General features: G+C 40.0%; 1 protein-coding gene across 5 annotated transcripts in view; it reads left to right on the top strand.

Annotated features, from left to right (window-relative positions):
* Window positions 1-25,963, top strand: part of DDC (dopa decarboxylase (aromatic L-amino acid decarboxylase)) — a 112,732-nt gene that overhangs the window by 6,845 nt on the left and 79,924 nt on the right. For 2 of the 5 annotated variants that reach the window (XM_006875282.1, XM_006875281.1), the window contains 3 exons: window positions 3,434-3,553; window positions 16,429-16,563; window positions 19,513-19,656. In XM_006875282.1, the coding sequence (XP_006875344.1) occupies window positions 3,434-3,553; window positions 16,429-16,563; window positions 19,513-19,656 (399 nt within the window). The remainder of the gene's footprint in view (window positions 1-3,433; window positions 3,554-16,428; window positions 16,564-19,512; window positions 19,657-25,963) is intronic. The other 3 variants (XM_006875284.1, XM_006875283.1, XM_006875285.1) reach the window with 3 other exon arrangements.

Genomic DNA, 25,963 nt, shown 5'->3' with positions numbered 1-25,963 from the left:
ATCTTCTGATCTTCAGTGTTTAGTGTTCAATGTTCAAATCTATTCTTGAGATTGTCTTAAATTCAAATGGAATATACTCAAGGTCATATTTTGGCTCTTGTGGACTTGTTTTCATTTTCTTCTGCTTCAGCCTGAACTTGCTTATGAGCAATTGATGGTCTGTTGCACATTAGCCCCTGGTCTTGTTCTGAGTGATGATTCTGAGCTTCTCAATTGTCACTACCCACAGAAGTAGTTGATTTCATTCTTGTGTTTTCCCTCAGTGAAGTACATATCAATAGCCACAGTTTGTGTTATTGAATAAAGGTATTTACAAAGAATAAGTCATTGGTCTTGCAAAATTCTATAATGCAATCTCTAGAGTCATCGTTTCTGTCACCAAGGCCATATTTTCCAACTGATGCCCCTTCTTTGTTTCTTATTTTTGCATTCCAATCACCAGTAACTATCAATGCATCTTGATGGCATGTTTGATCTATTTCAAACTCTAGAAATTGATAAAAAGTCTTTAGTTTCCTTATCTTTAGCATTAGTGGTTGACATTAATTTGACGAATAGTTGTATTCACTGGTCTGTCTTTTAAGCCTGTGGATATTTTCTTAATACTGTCAATGTTGTAGTTTAGAATAGATCTTGAAATGTGATTTTTAACAATGAATATGACTCCATTCTTCTTCAGTTTGTTGTTGTCATTGTCAAGTGCCATTGAGTCAGTTCTGACTCATAGCGATCCTGTATAGAGCTTCCAAGGAGCAGCTGGTGAGTTTGCGATGCATTCCTGGTAAAAATGGAGTCAAGCCGACTTTGCAGTCTAGTGCATTAACCCACAGCACCATGACTGTCTAATTCAAAACAACCAATACTAGTTCATTTCAGCACATTAATGCCCAGGATACTGATCTCTATGCATTCCAGTTATTTTTGATGACTTCCAATTTTCCTAGATTTATGCTTTATACATTCTACGTTCCAACTCTTAATGAAGTTGTTTCTTCTCATTTTGAGTTGTGTCTCATCAGCAAATGCAGGTCCCAAAAGCTTTGCTTTATCTATGTCATTCAAGTTTTACACTGCTTTGAGAAAGAAACTCTTCCCCGTTGTATTTTGAGTACCTTCCAACCTGAGGGCTCATCTTCTGCTGCTTTATCAGATAATATAAGGAGCTCTGGTAGTGTAGTGGTTACGAATCGGGCTGTGAACCTGAAGGTCAGCAGTTCGAAACTACCAGCAGCTCCGCGGGAGAAAGATGAGGCGTTCTACTCCCGTAAAGATTTACACCCTCGGAAACCTTGTACAGGGTCGCTATGGGTCGGAACCAACTCGATGGCACTTAACAAGAACAACTATTCATAGGGTTGTCAGTGGCTAATCCCTCAGCAGTGGAGTGCCTTGTTCTTCCTAGTCTGTTTTAGCCTGGAAGCTCCATGAAGCCCTTCTAACACAGGTCACCCTGCTGGTATTTGGGATACCAATGACATAGCTTTCTGCATCATAGCAGCATGTGAGGTCCCACAACACAATGAAGTGACCTGCAAACTATTTTCCGTGGTCAGGATGATATGATATCAAACTGCAATTCCAGTCTTGTCTTCTTTCTGGGAATATTCATATTCTTGGAAGAGTGCTTTCCTGTCTCTAAGCCCGTATTGCCTGATACCAGTGTGCTTTTCCCTCTACCCGGCACTGGGCTGATTGGGAAGGGTACAACAGTGTAGCCTGATTATTAGGGAAAACATTCTCTGACTCAGTTCTTACCAGAAATGCATCACAAAGCCTGCATATACTTCCAAGCATCAGAGCACCCCCTAACACCACAACAGGCCCCTTACATGGGGCTCCACTGAGTTCCTTCATGTTTGGATGAATCCATGGCCAACTTGTCACCTCCCATGTACAATGGGTGTGATCATGGAGCAAGATTCTCCAGTGCTTGCCAGGCACAGGCACAGGCACAGGCACAGGCACAGGCACAGGCACAGGCACAGGCACAGGGACTCTCAGAGCACAGCTTCTTCAGCTGTCAGTCTAGTATTCATTTCATTCATGTGTCTACCAATAAGCCTTTCTAGATGCTTCTATAAATTAACCAATGAATATGTAAGCAGACAGACTATACTCAAGTAATGAGGCACAGGTGAGTAAAGCTTTATTATGGTGATCTCCATGTTCCTTCCAAACTAACATGACGCTTAGTCAAGTTGCACTTCGTTGAATCTTATTTCAGGCATTTGAGTAGCATCTGAGATTGCTGATTTTAATCTGGGTTCAGTGGAAGATTAAAACTGTGGTGGGGAGCAGAGTGGGAGGAGGGCAAGGCCTTCAGGGCCATTTGTTTCTCACATCATGTGACCCATGAGGAGACATTGAGGAGAATGTTGGCAATGAGGGTCTGATTCAGTCTTGCAAAAGCAGGCACAGCCTAAAGTCTCACTTTCTTTCTTTTTGTAAAGTTTTTATTGTGAATTGAGTGAAAGTTTACAGGACAGATCATCAGTTTTGCATTCAATAAATCATACACCTTGTTTCATGACAATGATTATAATCCCCTCCATGTACCATCAATGAACAGTATTTCTTTCTATTCACTTTAGCTCTTTTTTCTTTTTAAAACACTCAGGCATATATAATAATTTACACCACCAAAGGACACATTCTGCAAGTCTGCCTCCTGACCACCAGCTTTAGTCCCTCTCTTTCTATGAATCTAGAATCCTCAGCTGCTCCCTCTCTCCATGACCCTGTCTCTGTCTCCATCTCTGGTATTGCTGCTTCTCTGGATAAAGTCTTGCATTCCACTCATGTTCTTCTCCCTTGATGGTCCTAGGGTCCTTTGTTTCTGGACTGTAAGATTAACTATGCCCCAATTTTTCTACAAAACATCTACCTTTACTATTGTGACAGTTGCAATTAGTCATGATAACAATTACTATTGAATCATAAGACTCTTATCCCATCTCTTTCAGCCATACTCATCTAGACAAGATGAAAATTATTCAGTGGGAACTCTTTCCCTCGCCCCCACCACTCACACACTTTTAAACTAAACTCCCTCTTGAAACCTTGTAAGCCAGTCACTTCACGCCTTTATCCCCCTTCATTTTAGGTAGCCAGTGTCTAAGTTGCCTATCTCTATCTACCCTGTGTACAGTGGGTATAGCATTGATACTTGATGTGAAGACTCCTTCCCTCTCTGTTGGTATTTAGAGTTACTATCTCCTTAAGTATAGGTCAAATTCATCAAATTGTAGCAATTTATCCCCGTTTCCTCTATCAAATATTGTTTTAGCCTTACTTTCTTGTGATTGAAATGGGATCTGGGAAGGTTGTTCCCTCAGTTCTCCAAGTGAGGAAAAGAGGCACATCTTTACCACCAGCTAACAAGATGCTTAGAGCAGCTGCTTCCGGGCTCACTCCATTGCTCCTCCCATGACAGGCTGCAAGCCCAGCGTGCACAGAGCTGGAGACGGTGATGATGGACTGGCTCGGGAAGATGCTGGAGCTGCCGGAGACTTTCTTGGCTGAGAGTGCTGGAGAAGGAGGTGGTGTGATCCAGGTAATGGATATGGGGTGGAGCCTGGGGACAGGCAGTATTTGGGGAATTCCAGAAAGGGACCACTGAAGCAGATGGGAAGAAAAGGCTCCTCTGTTCTTATTCCCATTTCCTCTGGGGAATACCAAGAGTTAAGAGGTAGGTAAAGCCAAGCTATTGTGAAAATGCTGGTCATGGAGTCAGCGGAATCTGATTTTGAGTCTCAGGGCTGGCTCACTTCCTCCACCCCTATTTATGGTGGTGGTGGTATGTACCACTGACTTGGTTCCTGTTTGGGGTTTTTGACCCTGTTTAGAGTTTTTAAGGCTGTAAGTCTTTATGGAAGCAGAAAGCCTCATCTTTCTCCCACAAAGCAACTGGTATAGTCCAACTGTTAGCTTTGCAGCTAGGAGTCCTGGGGCAGACTGTGGGTTAACGCACTGGACTGCAAGGTCAGTTTGCCCCAAAAGTTTGGTGGTTCAAGCTCACCAGCTACTCCTTGGAAACCCTATGCAGGGTTGCTATAAGTCAGAACTGACTCCACGGCACTTAACAACAACAACAGCCCAGCTCATAATCCACTACCCTACCTGGCCTCCTTCCTATTTATGGTAAAGACAGATAACATGGTGGTTATTACATAGTATATGCATAGTAATAAAATAGCAACAGCAAACAACTAACATTTCCATTGTCTTCCTCAAGACCATTGTGTGTAAGCACCTTCCCAACACTGGCTTTTTAAGTTTTATAACACAGTGAATGAGGAGTTATTATACTATCCACTTTTACAGCTGAGGAAACTGAAACATTGGACATTTAGGTAGCTTGCCCATTGGTTGCCAGTTGGTGAATTTTAAAGCTAGGCTTTAGCCCATATCTGTCTGACTCCAGAGTTTATGTGGTCTTACTTACCACATGGTACTACTTTCAGAACCATAAATGTTGTTGTTGTTAAGTGCCATTGAGTCAGTTCTGACCCATAGCAACTCTGTATAGGTTTTCCGAGGAGCATCTGGTGAGTTTAAACTGTCAACCTTGCTGTTGAATCTGACTTTGCAGTCCAGTGCATTACCCCATAGCACCACCCCAGGACTCCAGAACCATAAATAGCAGCAGTGAATGTGTTTCAAAAGCTACAAGGTTTTACTTAGTAGACCAACATTACCCTAAATATGCTGCATTCTCTGTGCACTGATTTGATTTATTCTCTTCATTTAACATGTGTCTACTAAAACCAATTGTTTCAGGGAATAAGTCCTAGCAAAACTTGTTCCACCACAGTCTCCAGTACAAATGTCACTAGAATGAAATAGATTTTGTGCATTTTTTATCTTATAATGGGAAATTAACTCTATTGAAACCACTTACTGCTATGTGCCATTGAGTTGGTTCAGACTCATCTAGTATGGAATTTCCAAGAGTGAATGATGAGTTTGAACTGCCGATCTTATGGTTAGCAATCTTATGCTTATTCTACAGAGCCACATCGGGACTGTTGAAGCCACTTGTTGTTGTTGTTGTTACGTGCTGTCGAGTCAGTTTTGACTCACGACAACAATCGTGTATAGGGTTTCCAAGCAGCAGCTAGTTTGTTTGAACTATCGACCTTGTGATTCAAACTGAACTTGCAATCCAGTGCTTTATCTCACAGCGCCACACAAGGAATTCCAGCCTCCTTCAAGTCTATTTTCTCATGTGAAGTACATCCTCTCTTCACTTTTTGTTGTTGTTGTTGGTTTTGTTGTGAATTGAGTAATAGTTTACATGGGAGAACATTGGTTTTACACTCATCATTTCATTGCAATGATTACAATCTCCTTGGTGCATCATCATTCAACAGTATTTGCTTCTATTCCCTCTGTTTGTTTTTTCTGTTCTTTTTTTTTTGGTGGAGGGAGATGCACACAAAAATATTCAGAAATACATAAAAATTTAAACAATCAAAGGGCACATTCTGCAAGCCTGTCTCCTGGCTGCCAGCACACAGCCTTTCTCTTTCCATGAGTCTAGAGTCCTCAGCTGCTCCCTCTCTCCATGTCATCATCTCTGCCTCCATCTCTCATGTCGTTGCTTCTCTGGATAGGGTCCCACATTCCACTCATGCCCTTCTCTCTTGATGGTCCTAGGGTCCTCTGTTCCTGGACTGTCAGATTAACTACTTCCCCCCACTTTTGGTACAACTCTCCTCACTTTTTAGCTGGCTTGATAACCAACATTTCACAATCAGGACAATAGTAAAAAATCTATACTCTAATTTTCAAATCAATGACATACGTCTGGCAGTAATGAACATCAAGATGTGAGGCAAGAGTAATGCTGGCTGGATGGTTATGAGTCAGCTAAGTCATGGGTCTCAGTGGCTGGGCAGTTAGGTCATTATGTAGCCAGTCTCCGTTTTGTGATCTGGTTATTTTATTTTCATATAATGCCAATTTTTGCCTAATGACTTGGTCTTTGGAACCTAACCATGTCAGTAAGTGAAGAGAGAGTGTAGATGATAATGATGTTGTACAAATATTATTTATTTTGAAAAAATGTTTTCTGTTTTTTAACTTTTCCAGAGATTGTCTTCTCAAAGGCTTTGAGAATTAGTTGACACAGCTATTATTGTCACCATTCAGTTGATTGATGCCTTTTATAAGATCCTATGGCTGCTTTGTCTGAGTTAAACTAGGGAGAGTTCTTCCACTATCCAGTCCTGAGGCTAGTCAACCAGAATATAACTCCCAGGTATTAGTGTTTTATTGATACTGTAGATCTTTTTACTGCTGTAACAAATTCTAGTACTTAAAACAACACAAATATATTATCGTACAGTTCTCTTAGTCAGAATCCTAACATGGGCATCAGTCACGGTGACTACATTTCTTACTGAAGGTTCTAGGGAAGAATCCACTTCCCTACATTTTTCTGCTGCTGTATTCCTTGGCTCCTGGGTCCTTCTGTAATTTTCAGTCAGCAGTGTTAACACGTTGGGTGGCTCTGTGGGCTAATGTGTCAGAATGTAAAGTCATTTAAATCGCAAGGTCGGTGGTTCAAGCTCACCAGCTGTTCCTTGGAAACCCTATACAGGGTCATTGTGGGTCAGAATTGACTCAACGGCACTTAACAACAACAACCCTTATTCCATAGTCATATTGTGATGGTTTAATTGTGTATCTCCCTAAAAGGAAACATTAAAGGCACTTGTGAATGTAAACTTATTTAGAGAGAGAATTGTTGCTGTTGCAAATTAAGTTAGCATGAGCTCATGCTGAACTAGAATGGGCTCTAAAATAATATTTTTGCTATGTGCTGTCAGGTCAGTTCTGACTCATAGTGACCCTGTATTGAGTTTCTGAGGATCCGCTGGAGGATTTGAACCACCAATTTGTGGATAGCAGTCTGGTGCTGACCCTAATAGTGCCACACCAGGATTCCAAAATAATACTACTGGTGTCCTTATTAAAAAGAGATACAGAGAACCAAATGCAAAATGGTTATGTGAAGACAGAAGCAAGGGTTGGCGTGATCTCTGTAAGCCAAGGAATGGCATGGGTTTCCAAGAACTCCCAAAAGATAGGAAGAGGCAAGGGTAGATCTTTCCCAGAGCCTTCAGAGATCATGGCCCTGCTAACTCCTTGATTTTGAACTTCTAGCTTCCAGATCTGTGAAATTGTGAAATGATAAATTCTTTTCTTTCTTTCTTTTTTCTTTTTTTTTTAAAAAAACTTTCATATGAGTTGAGTGATAGTTTACAGGAAACATCATCAGTTTTACACTCAACCAATCATAGTTTATTTCATTGCAATTATTACAATCCCCTCCATGTACCATGGGTTAATAATATTTACTTCTATTACTCCCCCCGCACCCCCCCTTATAGAGCTCTGGTAGTGTAGTAGTTACGAATCGGGCTGCAAACCGCAAGGCCAGCAGTTCGAAACTACCAGCTGTTCCGCGAGAGAAAGATGAGGCTTTCTGCTCCCGTAAAGATTTACAGCCTCGGAAACCCTGTACAGGGTCGCTATGAATAGGAACCGACTCCACGGCACATAACAACAACAACAACAACCCTCCCCCTTTATTTGATGTACACAAAACACACACAGAAAATATATAATTGTTTAAACAACCAAACAGCACATTTTACAAGCCAGCAAACACACAACCTTTCTCATTCCACGGGTCTAGAGTCTTCAGCTGCTCTATCTCTCCATGACATCATCTCTACTTTTGTCTCTGGTGTCCCCACTAATCTAGTTAGGATCCCACACTCCACTCATACTCTTCCCTTTTGATGGTCCTAGGGTCCTCTGTTCCTGTAATGGAAGATTAGTTATACCCCCCATGTGAAACAATAAGAACTTACCCTTAGCCTCCCAATAGGTGATACTTTGTTATGGTCACCCTAGGAAATGAATGCACATATCTTCCTCTGACAATAGCTGGAATATGTTGTCCACTTTTAAGAATCCATGTTGTGAGACACACTGTCCACACTGTGGACAAGTAACCCAATCTGTACACATTTTAGCAAGAGAGGTTTTCTTTATAAGAGTTTGCAAATTCAGGCTCCCAACCCAGTAGATATGGGCAGATGAGTTTTATTTCTCTGTCTTAAAAATACCCTTTGTCCTGGTGTGGCATCGTGGGCTAATGCATCAGACTGCAAAGTTGTTTGAATTGCAAGGTTGGTGGTTCAAGTTCACTAGCTGTTCCTTGGAAACCCTATACAGGGTTGCTATAGGTAGGAATCAACTTGACGGCACTTAACAACAACAACAAGGAGTTTATGGAAGGAGCTCTGGTACCATAGTGGTTATGAATAAGGCTGTGAACCGTAAAGTCAGCAGTCCGAAACTACCAGCTGTTCTGCAGGAGAAAGATGAGGCTTTCTGCTCCTGTAAAGATTTACAGCCTTAGAAACCCCGACTCCATGGCACATAACAAAAACAACAAAAAGGATTTTACGGAGTCCTGGTGTGGTGCTGTGGGTTAATGTGCCAGGCTGCAAAGCTGTTTGAGCTGCAAGGTCTGAAGTTCAAGCTCACCAGCTGCTCCTTGGAAACCCTAAACAGGGTTGCTATTAGTCAGAATCAACTGGATGGCACTTACCAACAAGGAGTTTACAATCTCCTCCCAAGGTCACCTACTACTCCTTACTGGGGGCATTCTCATTTAAAGTTAATTTATCCCTTTCCCCATAAACTTCCCCTATTTCCTTGATGGGTATATTCTTATTTTAAAGTTCCTAGCTGGTTAAACTAGTTCTTCCCCTACACTGAGCTTTTGTTATGCTAGCCTGCTACACCCATGACTTCCCTTAGTTCTGAAGATGGACTACAGGAACAAAAATTACTTCTCACAATGTGATGAGTTCTGGCTCACTCAGATAATCCTGAATAAGCTCCCCATCTCAAGATTCTTAATTTAATCACATCTGCAAAGTTCTTTATTCCATGTAAGGTAAATATCCACATGTAAGGTAAATAGCCACAGGAATTAGGATGAAGGCATCTCTGAGGAGTGGGTTGTTATTATTGTTAAGTGCCGTCGAGTTGGTTCTGACCCATAGTGACCCTGTACAGGGTTTCTGAGGCTGTAAATCTTTACGGGAGCAGAAAGCCTCATCTTTCTCCCAGGGAGCAGCTGATAGTTTTGAACTGCTGACCTTGCGGTTTGCAGCCCAATTCGTAACCACTACGCTACCAGAACTCCTTTTATTCTGCTGCCCATACTCCATAGGCAAACAGTCACTGAGGGAACTCTTTTCCCTTGCATATCCCTGAAGTCTACCACTAGAGAATGGATTCAGTAGATCATGGTGGCTGAGGAATCTGCATTCAAGCATGCACCTAATATCATTGTGATGATGGGCTACACTTTGATAAATAGATTCTATAGTTCAAAACTATCAGCTGTTCCGCGGGAGAAAGATGAGGCTTTCTGCTCCCCTAAAGATTTGCAGCTTTGGAAACTCTGTGCAGGGTCACTATGAGTTGAAACTGACTCCACAGTACTTAAGAACATTTTAACATTGGAGTCCTGGTGTGTTGTGGTGGGTTAATGTGTTGGACTACAAAGTTGCTTTGATCTCAAGTTTGGCAATTCAAGCTCACCAGCCACTCCTTGGAAACCCTATATAGGGTCACTATGGATCAAACAACATTAACAGCCTGCGATATACAGATGATACAACCTTGCTTGCTGAAAGTGAAGAGGACTTAAAATATTTACTGATGAAGATCAAAGAGCACAGCCTTTAGTATGGATTACATCTCAATGTAAGGAAAACAAAAATCCTCACCCCTGGATGAATAAACAACATTCTTATCAATGAAGGAAAGATTGAAGTTGTCAAGGACTTCATTCTTCTTAGATCAACTATCAACACTCACAGAAACAGCAGTCAAGAAATCAAACGATGCATTGCATTAGGCAAATCTGCTACACAAGACCTTTTTAAAGTGTTGAAGAGCAAAGATGTCAGCTTGAGGGCTAAGGTGCGCCTGACCCAAGCCATGATATTTTCAGTAACCTCATATGCATGTGAAATTTGGACAGTAAATAAGGAAGACCATAGAAGAATTGATGCTTTTGAGTTACGGTGTTGGAGGAGAATATTGAAAGTACCATGGACTACCAAAAGAACCAAGAGATCCATTTTGGAAGAAGTGCAGCCAGAGTGCTCCTTGGAGGCCAAGATGGCCAAAACTTCATCTCTCATACTTCAGACATATTGTCAGGAGGGACCAGTCACTGGAGAAAGATATCATGTTTGGTAAGGTGGAGGGTGAGAGAAAAAGAGGAAGACACCCAATGAGATGGATTGGCCAAGTGGTAGCATCCATGGATTCAAGCTTGGCAACAGTAGTGAGGTTGGCCCAGGATCAGGCAGTGTTCGTTCTGCTGTGCATAAGGTCGCTATGAGTCGGTACCGATTCGATGGCACCTAACAACAATGGGTCGTAACTGATCTCTGGTAGCGTAGTGGTTACGAATCGGGCTGCGAACCATAAGGTCAGCAGTTCGAAACTACCAGCGGTTCCGCGGGAGAAAGATGAGGCGTTCTGCTCCCGTAAAGATTAACAGCCTCGGAAACCCTGTGCAGGGTCGCTATGAGTCGGAACCGACTCCACGGCACATAACAACAACAAACAACAACAACAACCAACAACAACCACCAGGAATTACAATTTTTTAATTTCCTTTTCCTTAGAGGATTCCATTTTTCAGGAGCAATGAAAGTCTTTGCATTTGGTCAAGAAAAATCCTGGCTTCAATATGTTCAGGTTTCAACATATAACCCTTTGTGCCCAAGACCACTCCTGTTTTGCTAAACAAAAGCTGGCGATTATGTGTGATTTTATGGCAACAAACTTCACCTTCCCCAGCTGATAGGAATGATTGTCTGTAATCTGTGAAGCCCATAGGTAATGGTGACAGCCTGTGTCCTGAGCTGGGCAGACACTGAGCCAACTCCAGCTATTGATCCTTTATTTGCAGGCTATAATCATAGCCCTCAGCAGTGCAGTGAGAACACCGGGTGAGGGATCATCTGAGTCAAATGGCAAAATGTTGCTGTGAAGATAGATAAATGCTACCTGCAAAAATTTCCTCCTAATTGGGTTGGAAAATTTGTAAAAGAAAAGCTGTTTCTCACAGTGTGTGGGATGACACTTGAGAAAACAAAAGATGAAAGCATCAGTAGGACCAAGTATTCCTTGTTGCCCAATTTCTTTCTGCTTCCCCTGCTCGCTCCTAGCTGGGCTTACCATGGCAACCTTTATTTGCCTGCAATGAAGCAAAGGTATCATTACTATTCTCTTAGCACACAGAACAGTCACCATCTCCTCCTCTTCTCTCTGTAAAGATCTGTTTCCAACAAAGGAAAGAGCAAGCCGTTGGATTCCACACTGGAGTCTGCAAACCCCATTGGCTGCACTGGAGCTTCTGAGTTCTGGATGCCACAAAACTGCTCTCGCTTTTAAAATCTCTTGTTGTTGCTGAAGGAGGAGAATTTTCTTTCCGGACAGAGACAGAGATCATAGAAAATCCATAATGAAGTGATATGGTGATTCCAAGCATTTCATTAGGATGTGGCATAGAAAAAAATAAATGTGGATCAAAGTGGGGTTTGGGCAAGGAATATGATTTCCTGGGTAAACAGAAGTTGCAATTCAGATAGGGGAGCTGCAATCACACATGCATAGTGAGTGTTAAGGCTGACAGGGGACCCTCATCACCAGGAACTGTGCCTTTCCAGTAAGTTCTACATGTTAAATTGCCAACTAGAGTGAATAAGTCAATGGATCATTCCATGTAAAACAAACTGTGTTGGGGGACAGGTGAGAAGCAATCCAGTGAGAGGAATAGCTGGGTAGTTGAGAGATGTCTAAACTACAGTGCCTAACTGCAGGGAGCTTGGAGTCCCCAGGGAAAGTTGATTTAGCTCTGCCATTCAAACTATCTTTAACCTGGTCTAAAATCATGTGAGAGTTAGGTTTATTTATTTTATTTTGCTTTCCTTTTCTTGAAATTGACTTGATTTCCACTTCATTTAGAAATTCTGCAACTACATTATTCCCTGTTTTTAATTTGTGTTTTGTTATTGTTGTTGCAAACTGGTATCTCTGGTCCTTGTTTTCAGTCTTACAGGTTTGTTTTGCTTTCAATACTTGTATATCTGGGTTGAGTTTTGGATGATATTGTTTAAGTACTTATAGTCTCAGGCTGTTGTCTACTGTTGGTTCTCTGTTCAAAGAACTCCCTTTAGTATTTTTCGTAAGGTTGGTCCGGTGTTTGCAAATTGTTTTCATTCCTGTTTATCTGGAAATGTTCTTATTTGGTCATAATATTTCAGGGACAATTTTCATAGGTATGTGATCCTTGGTGGAGTCCTGGTGCGGCACTGTGGGTTAACACTCTGGATTGCAAAATCAGTTTGAACTGCAAAGTAAGTAGTTTAAGTTAACTAGCCACTGCTTGGAAACCCTATATAAGGCCACTATGGGTCAGAACTGACTTGATGACAGTTAATAACAACAATGTTGTTATTAAATTTTTGTCTTTCAGATTTTTATATATGTCATCCCATTGTCTTCTTGCTTCCATGGTTTTTGCTGAGAAATCAGAGTTTAGTCTTATTAATTTTCCTTTGTAGGTAACTTCATCTTTTCCAAGTTACCCTCAGGATTCTTTCCTTGTTTTTGGTTTTGAAAAGTTTGAATGTAATATATTTTGGTAATTTTCTTTTGGAGTCTATCCTGTTTGAAATTAATTTAATTTCTTGAATGGCTGTCTTCTATCTTTCATGATGTTAGGGAAGTTTCCTTCCAACAACTCTTGGAAATTTTTCTCTATTTTTGTTGTTGTTGCTGTTGTGTCTTACTGACCACACATAATTTATTCCTCTTGCTGTTGTCCCACACAAATCTTAGGCCTTCTTTGGATTTTTTTATTGTTATTTCTAATTGTTCATCTCAAAGTTGAGTATTGAGAGATTTGGTTTCAAGCACACTAATTCAGTCTTCTGTCAATTTAATTCTACTTATGTGCCCTTTCAGTGTACTATCTATTTCTGAAATCATATTAAATTTCTGGCTTTCTAATTGCTCTTTTTGTAGTTTCCAAGTTCTCACTTATTTTGTCAGATTGTTCTTGTAGTGTTTCCATAATTTCTTCTTGTTCTCCCTGCTTTTATTGATGTTTTTCTAAATCCATTGAAGGTAGTTAAACAGCATTCTTTTAAATTTCTTATCGAGTATGTCTGATGTCGTTTCTGGCATTTAGTTTCTTACTCTGCAATTGGGTTGCTTGTTTGAGGCACTCTGTCTTGTTTCTGCATGTAAGCTGAAATTGTTTTCTCTGAGACTTTGTAGTGATGATTGTGTGTTGTTGTGCTCTCAGGTGCTCACACCTGTATTCTGGGGTGTGTGGTAGAGACTGGAAGTATAAACACAGTTCTCTGTTCTCTGCTGTTTGTATAGCATAGTTCATGGCCGGTTCACATACCTCCAGAATCAGAGGGAGCACTTCCAGTGCCCAACCCCAGACAGAGTCAAGGCTTCATAGGAGGGGATGCCATTGGCCAGAGGATTGGTGATGGTGGGACTGGCCATGCCCTTGACTACCAGGAGGGCATTGGGAAAAAGGGAGAATTGCACACCCTTGCCTCAACTGCCAGCCCCATCCTGTGTCTGCGAGCTACTGTATTGGCAGCCACTTGCAAAAGCTCAAAATGGCCACAGCACTCCATGCCAGTTTACAGCCTGCCTGTTATTCTTCCCTCTACTGCTCCTGTTCCATTCCTTCCAGGCAGCACTCATTCCATCTCTCTGTCCTAGTCTCTGATGCTTAGAGTTCCAGGATCACTACCTGTGTCTGTTTCACTAGTCTCCCATCTCCTGTGTCTTTGTTGGAGAGGGCCTGCTTAGTGAATCTGGCTATGCCTTCATCTTGCCCTGGATTTCTGTATCCACAAGTGTCCTGGAACCAATCCCCAGCATATATCCAGGGAAAACTGTACTGATTTTAGATGACAAAAATGTCTGTATGGGAGTGCTGATGGTGCTGTAGGATAAGCACTGGACTGCTTACCACAAGGTCAGCAGTTCTAACCGACCAGTTACTCCAAGGGAGAGAGGGAAGACTTTCTGCTCCTGTAAAGATTTACAGCCTCAGAAACCCTATACAGAGACACTATGAGTCAGAACTGACTCTGCAGCACCTAATAACAGCAACAATCTATGTCTGTATATTTGAGCCCATGCATTAGAGTTATTAAGAAGCTTGGTGGCACTGTGGGTTATACATTGGACTATTAACTTCAGGGTAAGTAGTTCAAACCCACCAGCTGCTCCTTGGTAGAAAGATGAGGCTGTGCGCACCCATAAAGATTGACAGTCTTGAAAACCCTATATAAAGTAAGTATGAGTCAGAATGAGCTTAATGGCAGTGGATTTGATTTTTGTTTGGGTTTTGAGAGCTATGGAAACATTAATAAACATATTTATCTTAAATTCCCCCACCCTGCATCATAAAGATCTGAGTTGGGTTAAAAGGAAAAATGAAATCAGTGACATCATAAAAGAAGAATGGCATATTGGGATGCGTGAAAGGAGGATAAGATGTTAACAAGACAGGTTAGAATTTCTCTTTAATTTATTTTACATTTCTCTGCAAAACTCTCAAATCTTATAAATAACTCTTACATTGTTATTGTTGTTAAGTGCCATCGAATTGACTCTGACTCATAGTAACCCTCCAATCCTGATGCCACGTTTTTCTTCATAGAACCCAGCTTCTCGGATGTTTTGCTCAGCATACAGGTAGAATAAGTATGGTGAAAGAATACAACCTTGTCTCACACCTTTCTTAATTTTAAACCGTTCAGTGTTCCCATGCCCTGTTCGAACAACTGCCTCTTGGTCCAGGTCCAGGTTCCTCATGAGCACAATTAAGTGTTCCAGAATACTCATACTTTGCAATGTTGTCCATAGCTTGTCATGATCCACACAATCGAAAGCCTTTGCAAAGTCAATAAAGCACAGGTAAACATCTTTCTGATATTCTCTGTGTTCAGCCAAGAATCATCAGACATCAGCAATGATATCCCTCATTCCACAGCCTCTTCTGACTCTGGCTTGAACTTCTGGAAATTCTCTGTGAATGTATGATTGTAGCTGTTTCTGTATGACCTTTAGCAAAACTTTACTTGCATGGGATATCAAAGAGATTGTCCGATGATTTCCACATTCCGTTGGGTCACGTCTCTTTGGAATGGGCACAAATACGGATCTCTTCCAATCAGTTGGCCAGATAGTTGTCTTCTAAATTTCTTGGCATAGATGAGTGAGTACCTCCTGTGCCTCATCACTTTCTTGAAAGATTTCAATTTTTATTCCATCAATTCCTGGTGCCTTATCTTTGCCAATTCCTTCAATGCACCTTGGAATCCCTCCTTCAGTATCATTGGCTCTTGATCATATGCTATCTCTTGAAATGGTTGAACATGAACCATTTCCTTTTGGTACAGTGACTCTGTGTATTCCTTCCATCTTCTCTTGATGCTTTCTGCATCATTCAATAGTTTGCCCAGAGAATCTTTCAATAACGAAAGTTAGGCTTGAATTTTTTCTTCAGTTCCCCCAGCTTGAGAAATGCTGTGTTCTTCCTTTTTGGTTTTCTGATTCCAGATCTTTGCACATTTTATTGTAATATTTGGCTTTATCTTCTCGAGCAGGGTTACTATGAGTCTGAAAACACTAGATGGCACTTAACAACAACAACAATGACAACACCAACCACAAATCAACTGTGATGTCGTTTTCTAGTGATTAGTAGAGATACTGAATTTATGTTATTGTTTATCCATTCCCAAACTCACAATAATGAATTTTGAATCTTTTTTACTAATTTACTGAAATATATGACAACATCAATATTTGAGAGAGACCCTTTAAGGCAAATTCTGATTCTCAAGGAAAATGCCTTTCCATTTTAGAAACAAACATAAAGTGTCCTGTCTGAGTAGTTAAGATTATGGAGTTGGGCTTTTGCACACTGGGGCCCTAGGCCCAAGCTTTCTCCTCTGATAGAGTTATGGACAGTCCCTCCTAAGCCAGGTTGTGAGGAGTCCATGAGACAATGCCTGCAATGCTTATTGGGTAACACTGGCTACCCAGTGAGTGCTCAGAAATGTTAGCTATCATAGATGCATGCATAAAATATTTAAAGTAATATGAAAATAATGATAAAGGCCAAAATTGCAATCACAGGTATTCAGTTCTTTCCTTTACAATTTCAGATTCATCTTTAAAAAATACAGAAACATAGTAATATGTCCTACAAACATTTAGATACTGATTCCCTGGTGGTGTTCCAAAGCTTATGAACCTTTCTCTTGGATTTAGGGAAGTGCTAGTGAAGCAACCTTGGTGGCCCTCCTGGCTGCTCGGACCAGAGTGACTAGACAGCTACAGATAACATCACCGGAACTTTCACAAGCTGCCATCATGGAAAAGCTGGTGGCTTACTCATCTGATCAGGTTTGTATTGAGAGTGTGTGATGATCCATCCAAACCTTCCAGGTTTGAATGTTGGACTTTAAAACAAATCAAATAAAAATCAAACCCTGCAGCATCATTTCAAATTCAAAAGAGGCCACTGAGATAGAGTCCTGTTATAGAGATAATGAATGGGTCCTTGGATAGGAAGTAGGTCAAGTTGAAAAGAAAATTTATGTGCTAAAAGACCACCATGAGTGGCTCTGTTGCCGTTTCTCCCAACAAGGCTGTAATGATTTGGTCTGCCTTCAGAAGGACATTGTGAAAAATTAGACATAGAGCTTGAAGACATGAGCTCAAATCCCAGCTCTACCATTGTAAGTTTTGAAGTCTCAAGAAAATCACAAATTCCCCAAGCCCCCATTTATTTGCCCCTAAACAAGGATATAAGCACCCACTTCTTTCACTTCTGATCAGTTCCACTAATGGCGATATGGAATTTAAAGGATATAAAGTGCTTTGTAGAGTTTAAAGATTCAGCAAATGTGAGCACTTAGTATGATTCAATCCAGCAGGAAAGAAAGAAAGAAAGAAAGAAAGAAAGAAAAAGAAAGAAAGAAAGAAAGAAAGAAAGAAAGGAAGGAAGGAAGGAAGGAAGGAAGGAAGGAAGGAAGGAAGGAAGGAAGGAAGGAAGGAAGAGATTGTGTGAGAGGATTTAGCAGTATGAGAACAACTCCAGTCTATCATTGAAAGGATACAATAAAGGGACCACTTGACCCACCTTTACAGAGTTGAGTTCCACAAGGAATAGCTGGTTTCAATTTGCTGATATATTTATCTTTAATAAAATTCTTAAGCTAGACATTTTAAGCATGATATTTTTCTCTAGTTGATAAGGATTTAGTCTGAAATCAACACACACTCTTTTCTAGAGGCTTATAGGTGCCCTTGAGTTGATTTGAACTCACAGTAACCTTGTATTGTGTTTCCGAGAATATAAATTATCATAGGAGCAGAAAGCCTCAGCTTTCTTCCAAAGAGCTTCTGGTGGGTTTGAACTGTTGATTTTGTGTTGAGGAGCCTAGTGTTTATCCTGAATAGGCACTAGCCTACTAAGGAGATTACACATCTGTATATTCTGATTCCATTTATTAGTACTAACTGCACATGAAGAAAAGTATTCATTTATATTCATATCTCCCTTGTTTCTTAGAAGGACATGAGGTGGTGTTTTAAAAATGTACACACAGTCGCTCAATAAATACAAGAAGCTTTTGTGAGAAAGAGAAGGCAGTCTTCTCTTTCTGTGAGAGAATTTATTCCTGGAGAAAATTATTTTTGTCAACTGTTTCATCAATTCTGCACAGGATGGTATCCAGCTAGTACCATTCTAGAAGCAGAGCAGTTACATGACTTCATTATAGAGAGTGGATGGATCTGGGCTGTTTTTCTCTGGGGCCCCACTTGAGAATGGTTCTTAGGGAGATGAGAAACTATGGAGTCATTCTTTTAGGGATATATACTTTATTTGACTTTGAGCAGGTTAGGGTTCCTAGAAGCTGAACTAAAGCAGAAACTTAGATATTTACCATTGATTAACAGTTGCTCTCTGGAGAAACCTGAGAGACAGTAGGGAAGCAGGTGAGGCAGGGATGGAGGCCCATAAGGGGTTCTTGAAGATTCTACACTTAGCCTGCCCCCGGAAGGTGCTCTGGAATGTGAAATGTACACTAGGATAATTCTGTCCTTTCAACACGGTACCCTTCTCTCACATGTCAGTGGCTGTCATCCCTGTAGTGATGGCACAAGGTGACAGTCAGCAATTTCCCAGAAGGGTAAAGGGAGAGCCATTAGCAGGTGGGCACACAAACCATACAGGGTTTGGTGGTGGGGAGGGTCTCAGAAGGACACTAAAAGCAGACAACTGAACATGAAGAGAACCATTCATTATTTTCTGAACAATCTAAAAGTCCAAGACAGTCCCTCTGAGACTTCTGACTCATGATCATCTCATCTCAAGTTAAGTCTTCATGTCCAGGCAAGCATTTCATCCCAGGGAGCATGGTGACTGTAAGATAAGCATTGGACTGTGAGCCACAAGATTGGTGGCTCGAGCCCACCAGTCGCTCTGCTGGAGAAAGATGAGACTTTCCTCTCCCACAAAGATTTACAGCCTTGGAAACCCATAACAGGGTTGCTATGGGTCGGAACTGACTTGATGGCACTTAACAAGCTGGTCACTGAATTGATGAATTGATCACCACACTGTTTGAAGTTTAAGGGAAGGCATAAAAGAATCAGTTACTGGAGTTGTCGTAGTTTCGTAGGTGATTTGGACCCCCAGATGAAGAGAGTGATCATAGTGGCTCATAATCACATGCTTTTACTCCAACTGCTGTGCCTGGCGCTTAGTCATTTTCATAATTCTCTTCTGAGGTATTTCTTCTTGTCTCACTTTGCACATGGGGAGATGGAAATGAACTGAAGTGAATAAGCTGCCAAGGTTGCCATTGAAAGAGCAACACCAGTTAGTTAGCAAAGGTACCAAAGACTCAGAAGCCTGGTGTCTTCCTGCTGATCCAACTCTGCCTCCAGAGATTGAGTAGAGGAAGCCCCAAAGACAGATGCAGGCAGGATTTTGAGTCCGGTTTTCTTACTCTTCCGCCAAGGTGTACTTCCAAGGCTTACCACATGCTCCTATGTCCAAACAAACCTCATCAGTATTGACCCAGCACTTTGCCCTTACAAGTGTCTGATTTATTAAACTTAAAAGCAAGATTTGACATGAGTTGAAAGAACTCCAAGAATAAAGGAATCTTTCTGAAGGTGTTAGCAGAGAACTAAAATAGCATCTTTCCAGCCACCACTGCCATGTGAAAAGGGACCAGGTGTTTGCACTGGAGCTCGGTGTAAAGCTGTGAGCTTCCAAGGACTGTGTGCAATGGGGGGAGTCCTATCCACACAAACCTAACTCTTTTGCTGTCTTTCTAGGCACACTCCTCAGTGGAAAGAGCTGGACTGATTGGTGGAGTGAAGTTAAAAGCCATCCCCTCTGATGGCAATTTTGCCATGCGGGCTTGTGCCCTGAAGGAGGCCTTGGAGAGAGACAAGGCCTCTGGCCTGATTCCCTTCTTTGTAAGTAACCCAGAGCTTATTGTATGTGGTCCAGTAGAATCTCCCAGCCCTTTCATGCTGGGGGGAGGCAGGGTCCAGGGTCACAGACAGTTCTCATCTCTGCTGGTGCCACTCTGCTACTCCTTGAACACGATTAGAAGAAGACTCCATTTGTATTTTTGCTGAGTATGCTTTGATTTCAGAAGTCACCAGAAAACTCAGCCCAGAGTATTTGGTTAAGACAAGAAGCCTGGTGTCTATTCTTTGTCAAGTTAAAAGTGATACCAAATAATGATTCTTTGACAGTCCTTTTTGGCATGGTAGATTCTCTATATAATGCTGAGTGCACTGACTCTGATGTATAACTAGAGTTAAGGAATATTGCTCAGATGAACACTTTTTATTGTTTAGGAATTTCTTAATTTTTAAAGCAATCTATTTTTGAGTGTCTTTTTATGAGTCACAGAATAATCACATCCATTGCTGTTTATTTAATAACATCCACTAATAGTATCCACTGCTTTTTGTCTGGAGTCTTAATGTTGTACTGTAAGATAATCACTGGGCTGTTCACTGCAAGGTCAGTAGTTCAAACCCACCAGCCACTCTTGGAAACCCTATACAGGGTCACTGTGAGTCAGAACCGATCTGATGCACACAGCAACATGAGTCGGAACCTACTCGATGGCATCTAACAACAGCATTTTGTTTAAGAATTAATCCTTAAGAGTTGTTTTTTTTTTCCAGTAAAGACTTGTTTTGGTCAATTCATCTGAGTATTGTTGTTGTTTTTGTTTAGTTAGTATGTTTAGTTAGTTTAGTTAGTGTGCTCTGTACACATCTATGAGGTCAAGTTGTTTGACTGTGTTGTTTACTCCTTCTGTGTCTTCATTGAATTTCGTTCTAGTTGTTTTGTCCTTTATTGAAAGTGGTGTATTAAAATCTCCTACAGTTATTGTGGATCCTGGTGTGGCACTGTAGGCTAAGTACTGCACTAGTAACCACAAGGTTGGCAGTTCAAACTCACAAACCATCTGTAACTGCTAACAGCAGGGTTGGCATTTCAAACCCTCCTCTGCTCCCTAGAAACATTATACGGGGTCTCTGTGTGTCAGAACCTACTTGATGGCACTTAACAACAAACATTATATGGAGTTGTCTCTTTCTTAGGTTCCAGTAGAATTTTATTTATGTATTTTGAGTCTCTTTCATTGGAAAAATGGGTATTTCTTATGGCATGTCCTCTTTTTCAATTGAATCTTTAATTATGATATAATGTCTTTCTTTGTCTATTATGCAGGGTTTTGTCTTAAAATCTATTTTATCAGCGATTAATATTACCACTCCTGCTCAATTTTGGTTGCCATTACCTTGATATACATTTTTCCATCTTTTGAATTTTAGTCTATTTTGTCTTCATTTGTAAGATGTCTCTTGTACACAACATATTGAAGGATGCTGTTGTCTTCTTTCTTCTGTTTTTCTCTGTCTTTTGACTGGTACATTTAATTCACTTACATTCAGTGCAATTATTGATAGGTATGGATTAATTGCTATCATTTTGCTGTGTGTATGTGTGTGTGTGTGTGTGTGTGTGTGTGTGTGTGGTGCTGCTGATTTCTTTGTTCCATATAATTTTTTGTACTGTGTTCATTTTGCTTGTGGAATTTCTTTTCATTTTCTTCATTTCTGTTGTGTTAATGTTTACTAAATCTTTCTGATTTTTTAACTTTTTTATTTTGATGTGAAGATGTAGTCATTTTATTTGAGGTTACCTTGTAAGTTATTAATTTCGTCCCTAGTCTAAAATGATCTGTTTTATCTGAAGTTTCCTTGACTTCCTCATCTTTTGAAAGTTTCATGGCTATAGTATTCCCTCGTTTAGCTTTGTAATTGTCTTCATTATAAATTGATGTATCTGGTTCTCTATTTCCAGTCTTGTAGGTTTATATTATTTTAAATACTTCTATATCTGAATTGAATTTTGGGTATTGTGTCATGTTTGTTACTATCAAGTTGTTGTCTGCAGTTGTTAGTTCTCAGTTCAAAGAACACTGTTTAGTATTTTTTGTAAAGTTGATCTGGTAATTATAAATTCCTTTAATTTCTGTTTATTTCCTTATTTTAACATCATACTTGAGGGACGACCTTTTGGGCTGGCAGCTTTTTTCTGTAGGGTTTTGTATATGTTGTTCCCTTTGTCTTATTGCTTATGTGGTTTCTGCTGAGAAACCAGAGCTGAGTCTAATTGGTTCTCCTTTATAGGTATCCTTTTGTTTTTCTGAAGATGCTCTCAGTATTCTTTCCTTGTCTTTGATTTTGACAAGTTTGATTATGATATGTCTTGGTGATTGTCTTTGGACAATCTTTGGACAAAGGACACCAAATACACCAATACTACTTGGTGTTCTTTCAACTTCCTGAGCATGTATCTTCTAATATGAAAGATATTTTTGCTGTGTGTAACAAATCAGAATATCTGTTGTAAATGGTATTATTTCTCTGATCTCCTATATAGAATTCTCTTTGTTTGTGTAGAGGAAGCATATTGATTTTTGTATATTGATCTTGTACCCTGCCTCTTTACTGAACCCATTTACTAATTTCAATAGTATTCACAGATTCTATATGTATAGGGTCATATCATCTGCAAATAAAATCATTTTCTTTCTTTGCCATGTTGGATTCCATTTATTTCCTTTTCTTGCCTAATTTCTCTGGCTAGAATATGCTTTAAATATGAGTGGTGAAAAAGGTAATTGTTGTCTTATCCCAGTTCTCCAGAGGAATGCTTTCAGTTTCTCTCCATTAAAACTGTTGTTGACCATTGATTTTGTATATATGTCCTTAATTATATTGAGAACTTTCCCTTCAATTATTACATCAGTATATAAAATTATTGATAAATGTTTTTATCAGAAACAGAACTCATCAAATGCCTTTTCTATGTTAACTGAGATAATCACATGGTTACTTTCCTTTGTTTTATTATGTGGTGGATTATCTTGATTGCTTTTCTAATATTGAACCACCATTGCATGCCTGGTATAGATCTCATGAGATCTTGATGTGCTATTTTTTTTTTTTTTGATATGTTATTGCATTCTATTGACTAGGATTTTGTTGATGATTTTCACATCCATTTTCATGAAGGATTTGTTGTTAGGCGCCATTGGATGAGTTCCAACTCACAGTGATCTTACGCACAACAGAACAAAACACTGCCTGGTCCTACGCCATCCTCAAAATCATTGTTATACTTTAGTCCATTGCTGCTGCTACTGAGCCAATCCAACTCATTGCGGGCTTCCTCTTTGTCACTGACTCTGCACTTTCCCAAGCTTGATGTTCTTCCCCGGGAACTGATCCTTCTGATGATATGTCCAAAGTATGAGAGGTGAAGTTACACCATCCTGGTTTGTTAGGAGCATCTGTCTGTACTTCTTCTGAGACAGATTTGTTTGTTCTTCTGGCAGTCCATAGCACTTTTAATATTCTTCTTTAACACCATAATTCAAGTGTATCAATTCTTCTACGGTATTCCTTAATTATTGTCTAACATTCACATACATATGAGGCTATTAAAAATACCATGGCTTAGTTCAGCTGCAGCTCAGTCTTCAAACTGACATCTTTGCTCTGCAATACTTTGAAAAGTTCTTGTGCAGCCTATTTACCTAATGCAATATAGTGTGTGATTTCTTGACTGCTGTTTCTATGAGTGTTGATAAGGGATCCAAGCAAAATGAAGCTTCTGAAAACTTCAGTCTTTTCTCTATTTATCATAATGCTATTTACTGGTTTAATGTTGAGGGTTTTTGTTTTCTTTATATCAAAGTACAATGCTTACTGAAGGCTGTGGTCTTTGACCTTCATCAGTAGCCATTTTAAGTCCTCTTCACATTAAAGAAGCAAGGTTGTATCATCTGCATAATGCAGGTTATTAATGAGTCTTCCGCCAATTCTCGTACCATATTCTTCTTCATATAATCCAGCTTCTCAGATATTTTTTTTGTTCAGCATACAGATTGAATAAATATGATGAAACAATACAATCCTGAAACATGCGTTTCCTGATTTTAAAACATTCAGTGTCCCCTTCGTCTGTTTGGACAAATGCTTCTTAGTCTATGTACAGGTTCTTCATGAGCACAATTAAGTGTTTGGAATATCCATTCTCCACAAAATGTTGTCCATAGCTTGTCATAATTCACACAGTTGAAAGCCTTTTCATAGTCAATAAAGCACAGGTAAACATCTTTCTGGTAATCTCTGATTTCAGCCAAGGTCCAACTTTCATCAGCAATGATATCCCTCATTCCATGTCCTCTTCTGAATTTGGCTTCAATCCCTAGCAGTTACCTGACAATCTATTGTTACAGCCATGTTTGAATTGTCTTCAGTAAACTTTTACTTGCATTCAATATTAATGGTATTTTCTGATGATTTTGGCATTCCATTGGGTCACCTTTCTTTGGAATGGATACCAATATGATTCCCTTTATGTGTACATAAAGGGAATCCCTACAATCAGTTGGCTATGTAGATGTCTTCCAAATTTCTTGGCACTGATGAGTGCGTACATCCAGTGCTGCAAACTGAAAGATTTCAGTTTGTATTTTAATCATTTCCTGGATCCTTGTTCTTTACGAATACCTTGGACTTCTTCCTTTAGGATCATAGGTGGGTGATCTCTTGAAATGGTTGACCATAGACCATTTCTTTTTGGTAGAATGACTCTGTGTATTCTACCCATCTTCTGTTGATGCTTTCAGCATCAGTCAATATTTTGCCCATAGAATGCTTCAACATTGCAACCTGAGACTTGAATTTGAGAAATGTTGAGCATGCTCTTCCCTTTTGGTTTTCTAACTCTAGATCTTTGCATACTTCATTATAATATTCCACTTTGTCTTCTCAAGCTACCCTTTGAAATTTTCTGTTGGGTTCTTGTATCTCATTTCTTTCATTTACTTTAGCATCTCTATGCTGCAAATCATTTTTCAGAGTTCCCTCTGACATCCATTTTTGTCTTTTGCTTGTTTCTTGTCTTCTTAATGACCTTTTATTTTCTTCCAGTATGATATTCTTGATGTCATCTCACAGTTCCTCTGGTCTACGATCGTTAGTGTTTAATGCATCAAATCTGTTCCTCAGATGATCTCTACATTCAGTTGGGATATATTCAAGGTCATATTTTGATTCCTGTGAGCTTGTTTTTATTTCTTTCAGCTCTAGCCTCAAATTGTTTATGAGCAGTTGATGGTCTGTTCCAGAGTCTGCCCATGGCCTTGTTTTAGCTGATGATATGGAGCTTTTTCACCATATCCTCCCACAAATGTAGTCAGTCTTATTTCTGTGTATTCCATCTTCTGTCTTTTATGTTCTTTAAAAAGGCATTTGTGATGAATAAGTCATTGGTCTTGCAAAATTCTATCATGTGATCTCTACCATTGTTTCTATCACTAAGGCCATGTTTTCCAACTAGTAATCCTTCCTCTTTTGTTTCAACTTCTGCATTCCAACCACCAATAATTATCAAGACATCTTGATTGGATGTTGGATCAATTTCAGACTGAAGATTCTAGTAGAATTCTTTAGTTTCATCATCACTAGCATTAGTGGTGGTGGTGGCTGTGTGCCGTGGAGTCAGTTCCAACTCATAGCTACCCTGTACAGGGTTTCCTAGGCTGTAAATCCTTACGGGTACAGAACAACGTATCTTTCTCCCGTGGAACAGCTGGTAGTTTCGAACTGCTGACCTTGAAGTTTGCAGCCCAATTCATAACCACTACGCCACCAGAGCTCCTTAGTGGTTGGTGGCATTTGAGTATTTTTGATTATCATTTTAATTTTGATTATAATTCCTGGCATGGAAAGCCATGTGATTTTAAGATTCAAAATGCTCACTAACAATTCATTTCAGCTGACTAGTGCCTAGGATATTAATGCTTATGCATTCCATTTCATTTTTGTCAATCTCCAATTTTCATGCTCTGTGCATTCCGTGTTCTGATTACTAATGGATGTTTATAGCTAGTTCTCCTCACATTGAGTTTTGACCCATCAGTAAATGATGATTTCAAAAGCTTTACTCCATTCCTGTTATCATGGTCAACTCTGCTTTGAGGCAACAGCTCTTCCTCAGTCATATTTTGAGTGTCTTCCAACCTGAGAGGCTCATCCTCTGGCACTATATTTAACAATATTCTGGTGCTATTTGTCATGTTTCAAGATTCAATATTCTGGTGCTAACTGACAGTGTCCCACTGCTATTCATAAGATTTTCAGTGGCTAAATGTTCAGAAGTCTGTCTCTCCTTACTAGT

Source organism: Chrysochloris asiatica, unplaced genomic scaffold (genome assembly GCF_000296735.1).
Source record: "Chrysochloris asiatica unplaced genomic scaffold, ChrAsi1.0 scaffold00317, whole genome shotgun sequence".
NCBI classification, from domain to species: domain Eukaryota; kingdom Metazoa; phylum Chordata; class Mammalia; order Afrosoricida; family Chrysochloridae; genus Chrysochloris; species Chrysochloris asiatica.
The sequence above is the reverse complement of the archived record's forward strand: the minus strand, read 5'-3'. Positions and strand labels throughout refer to the sequence as shown.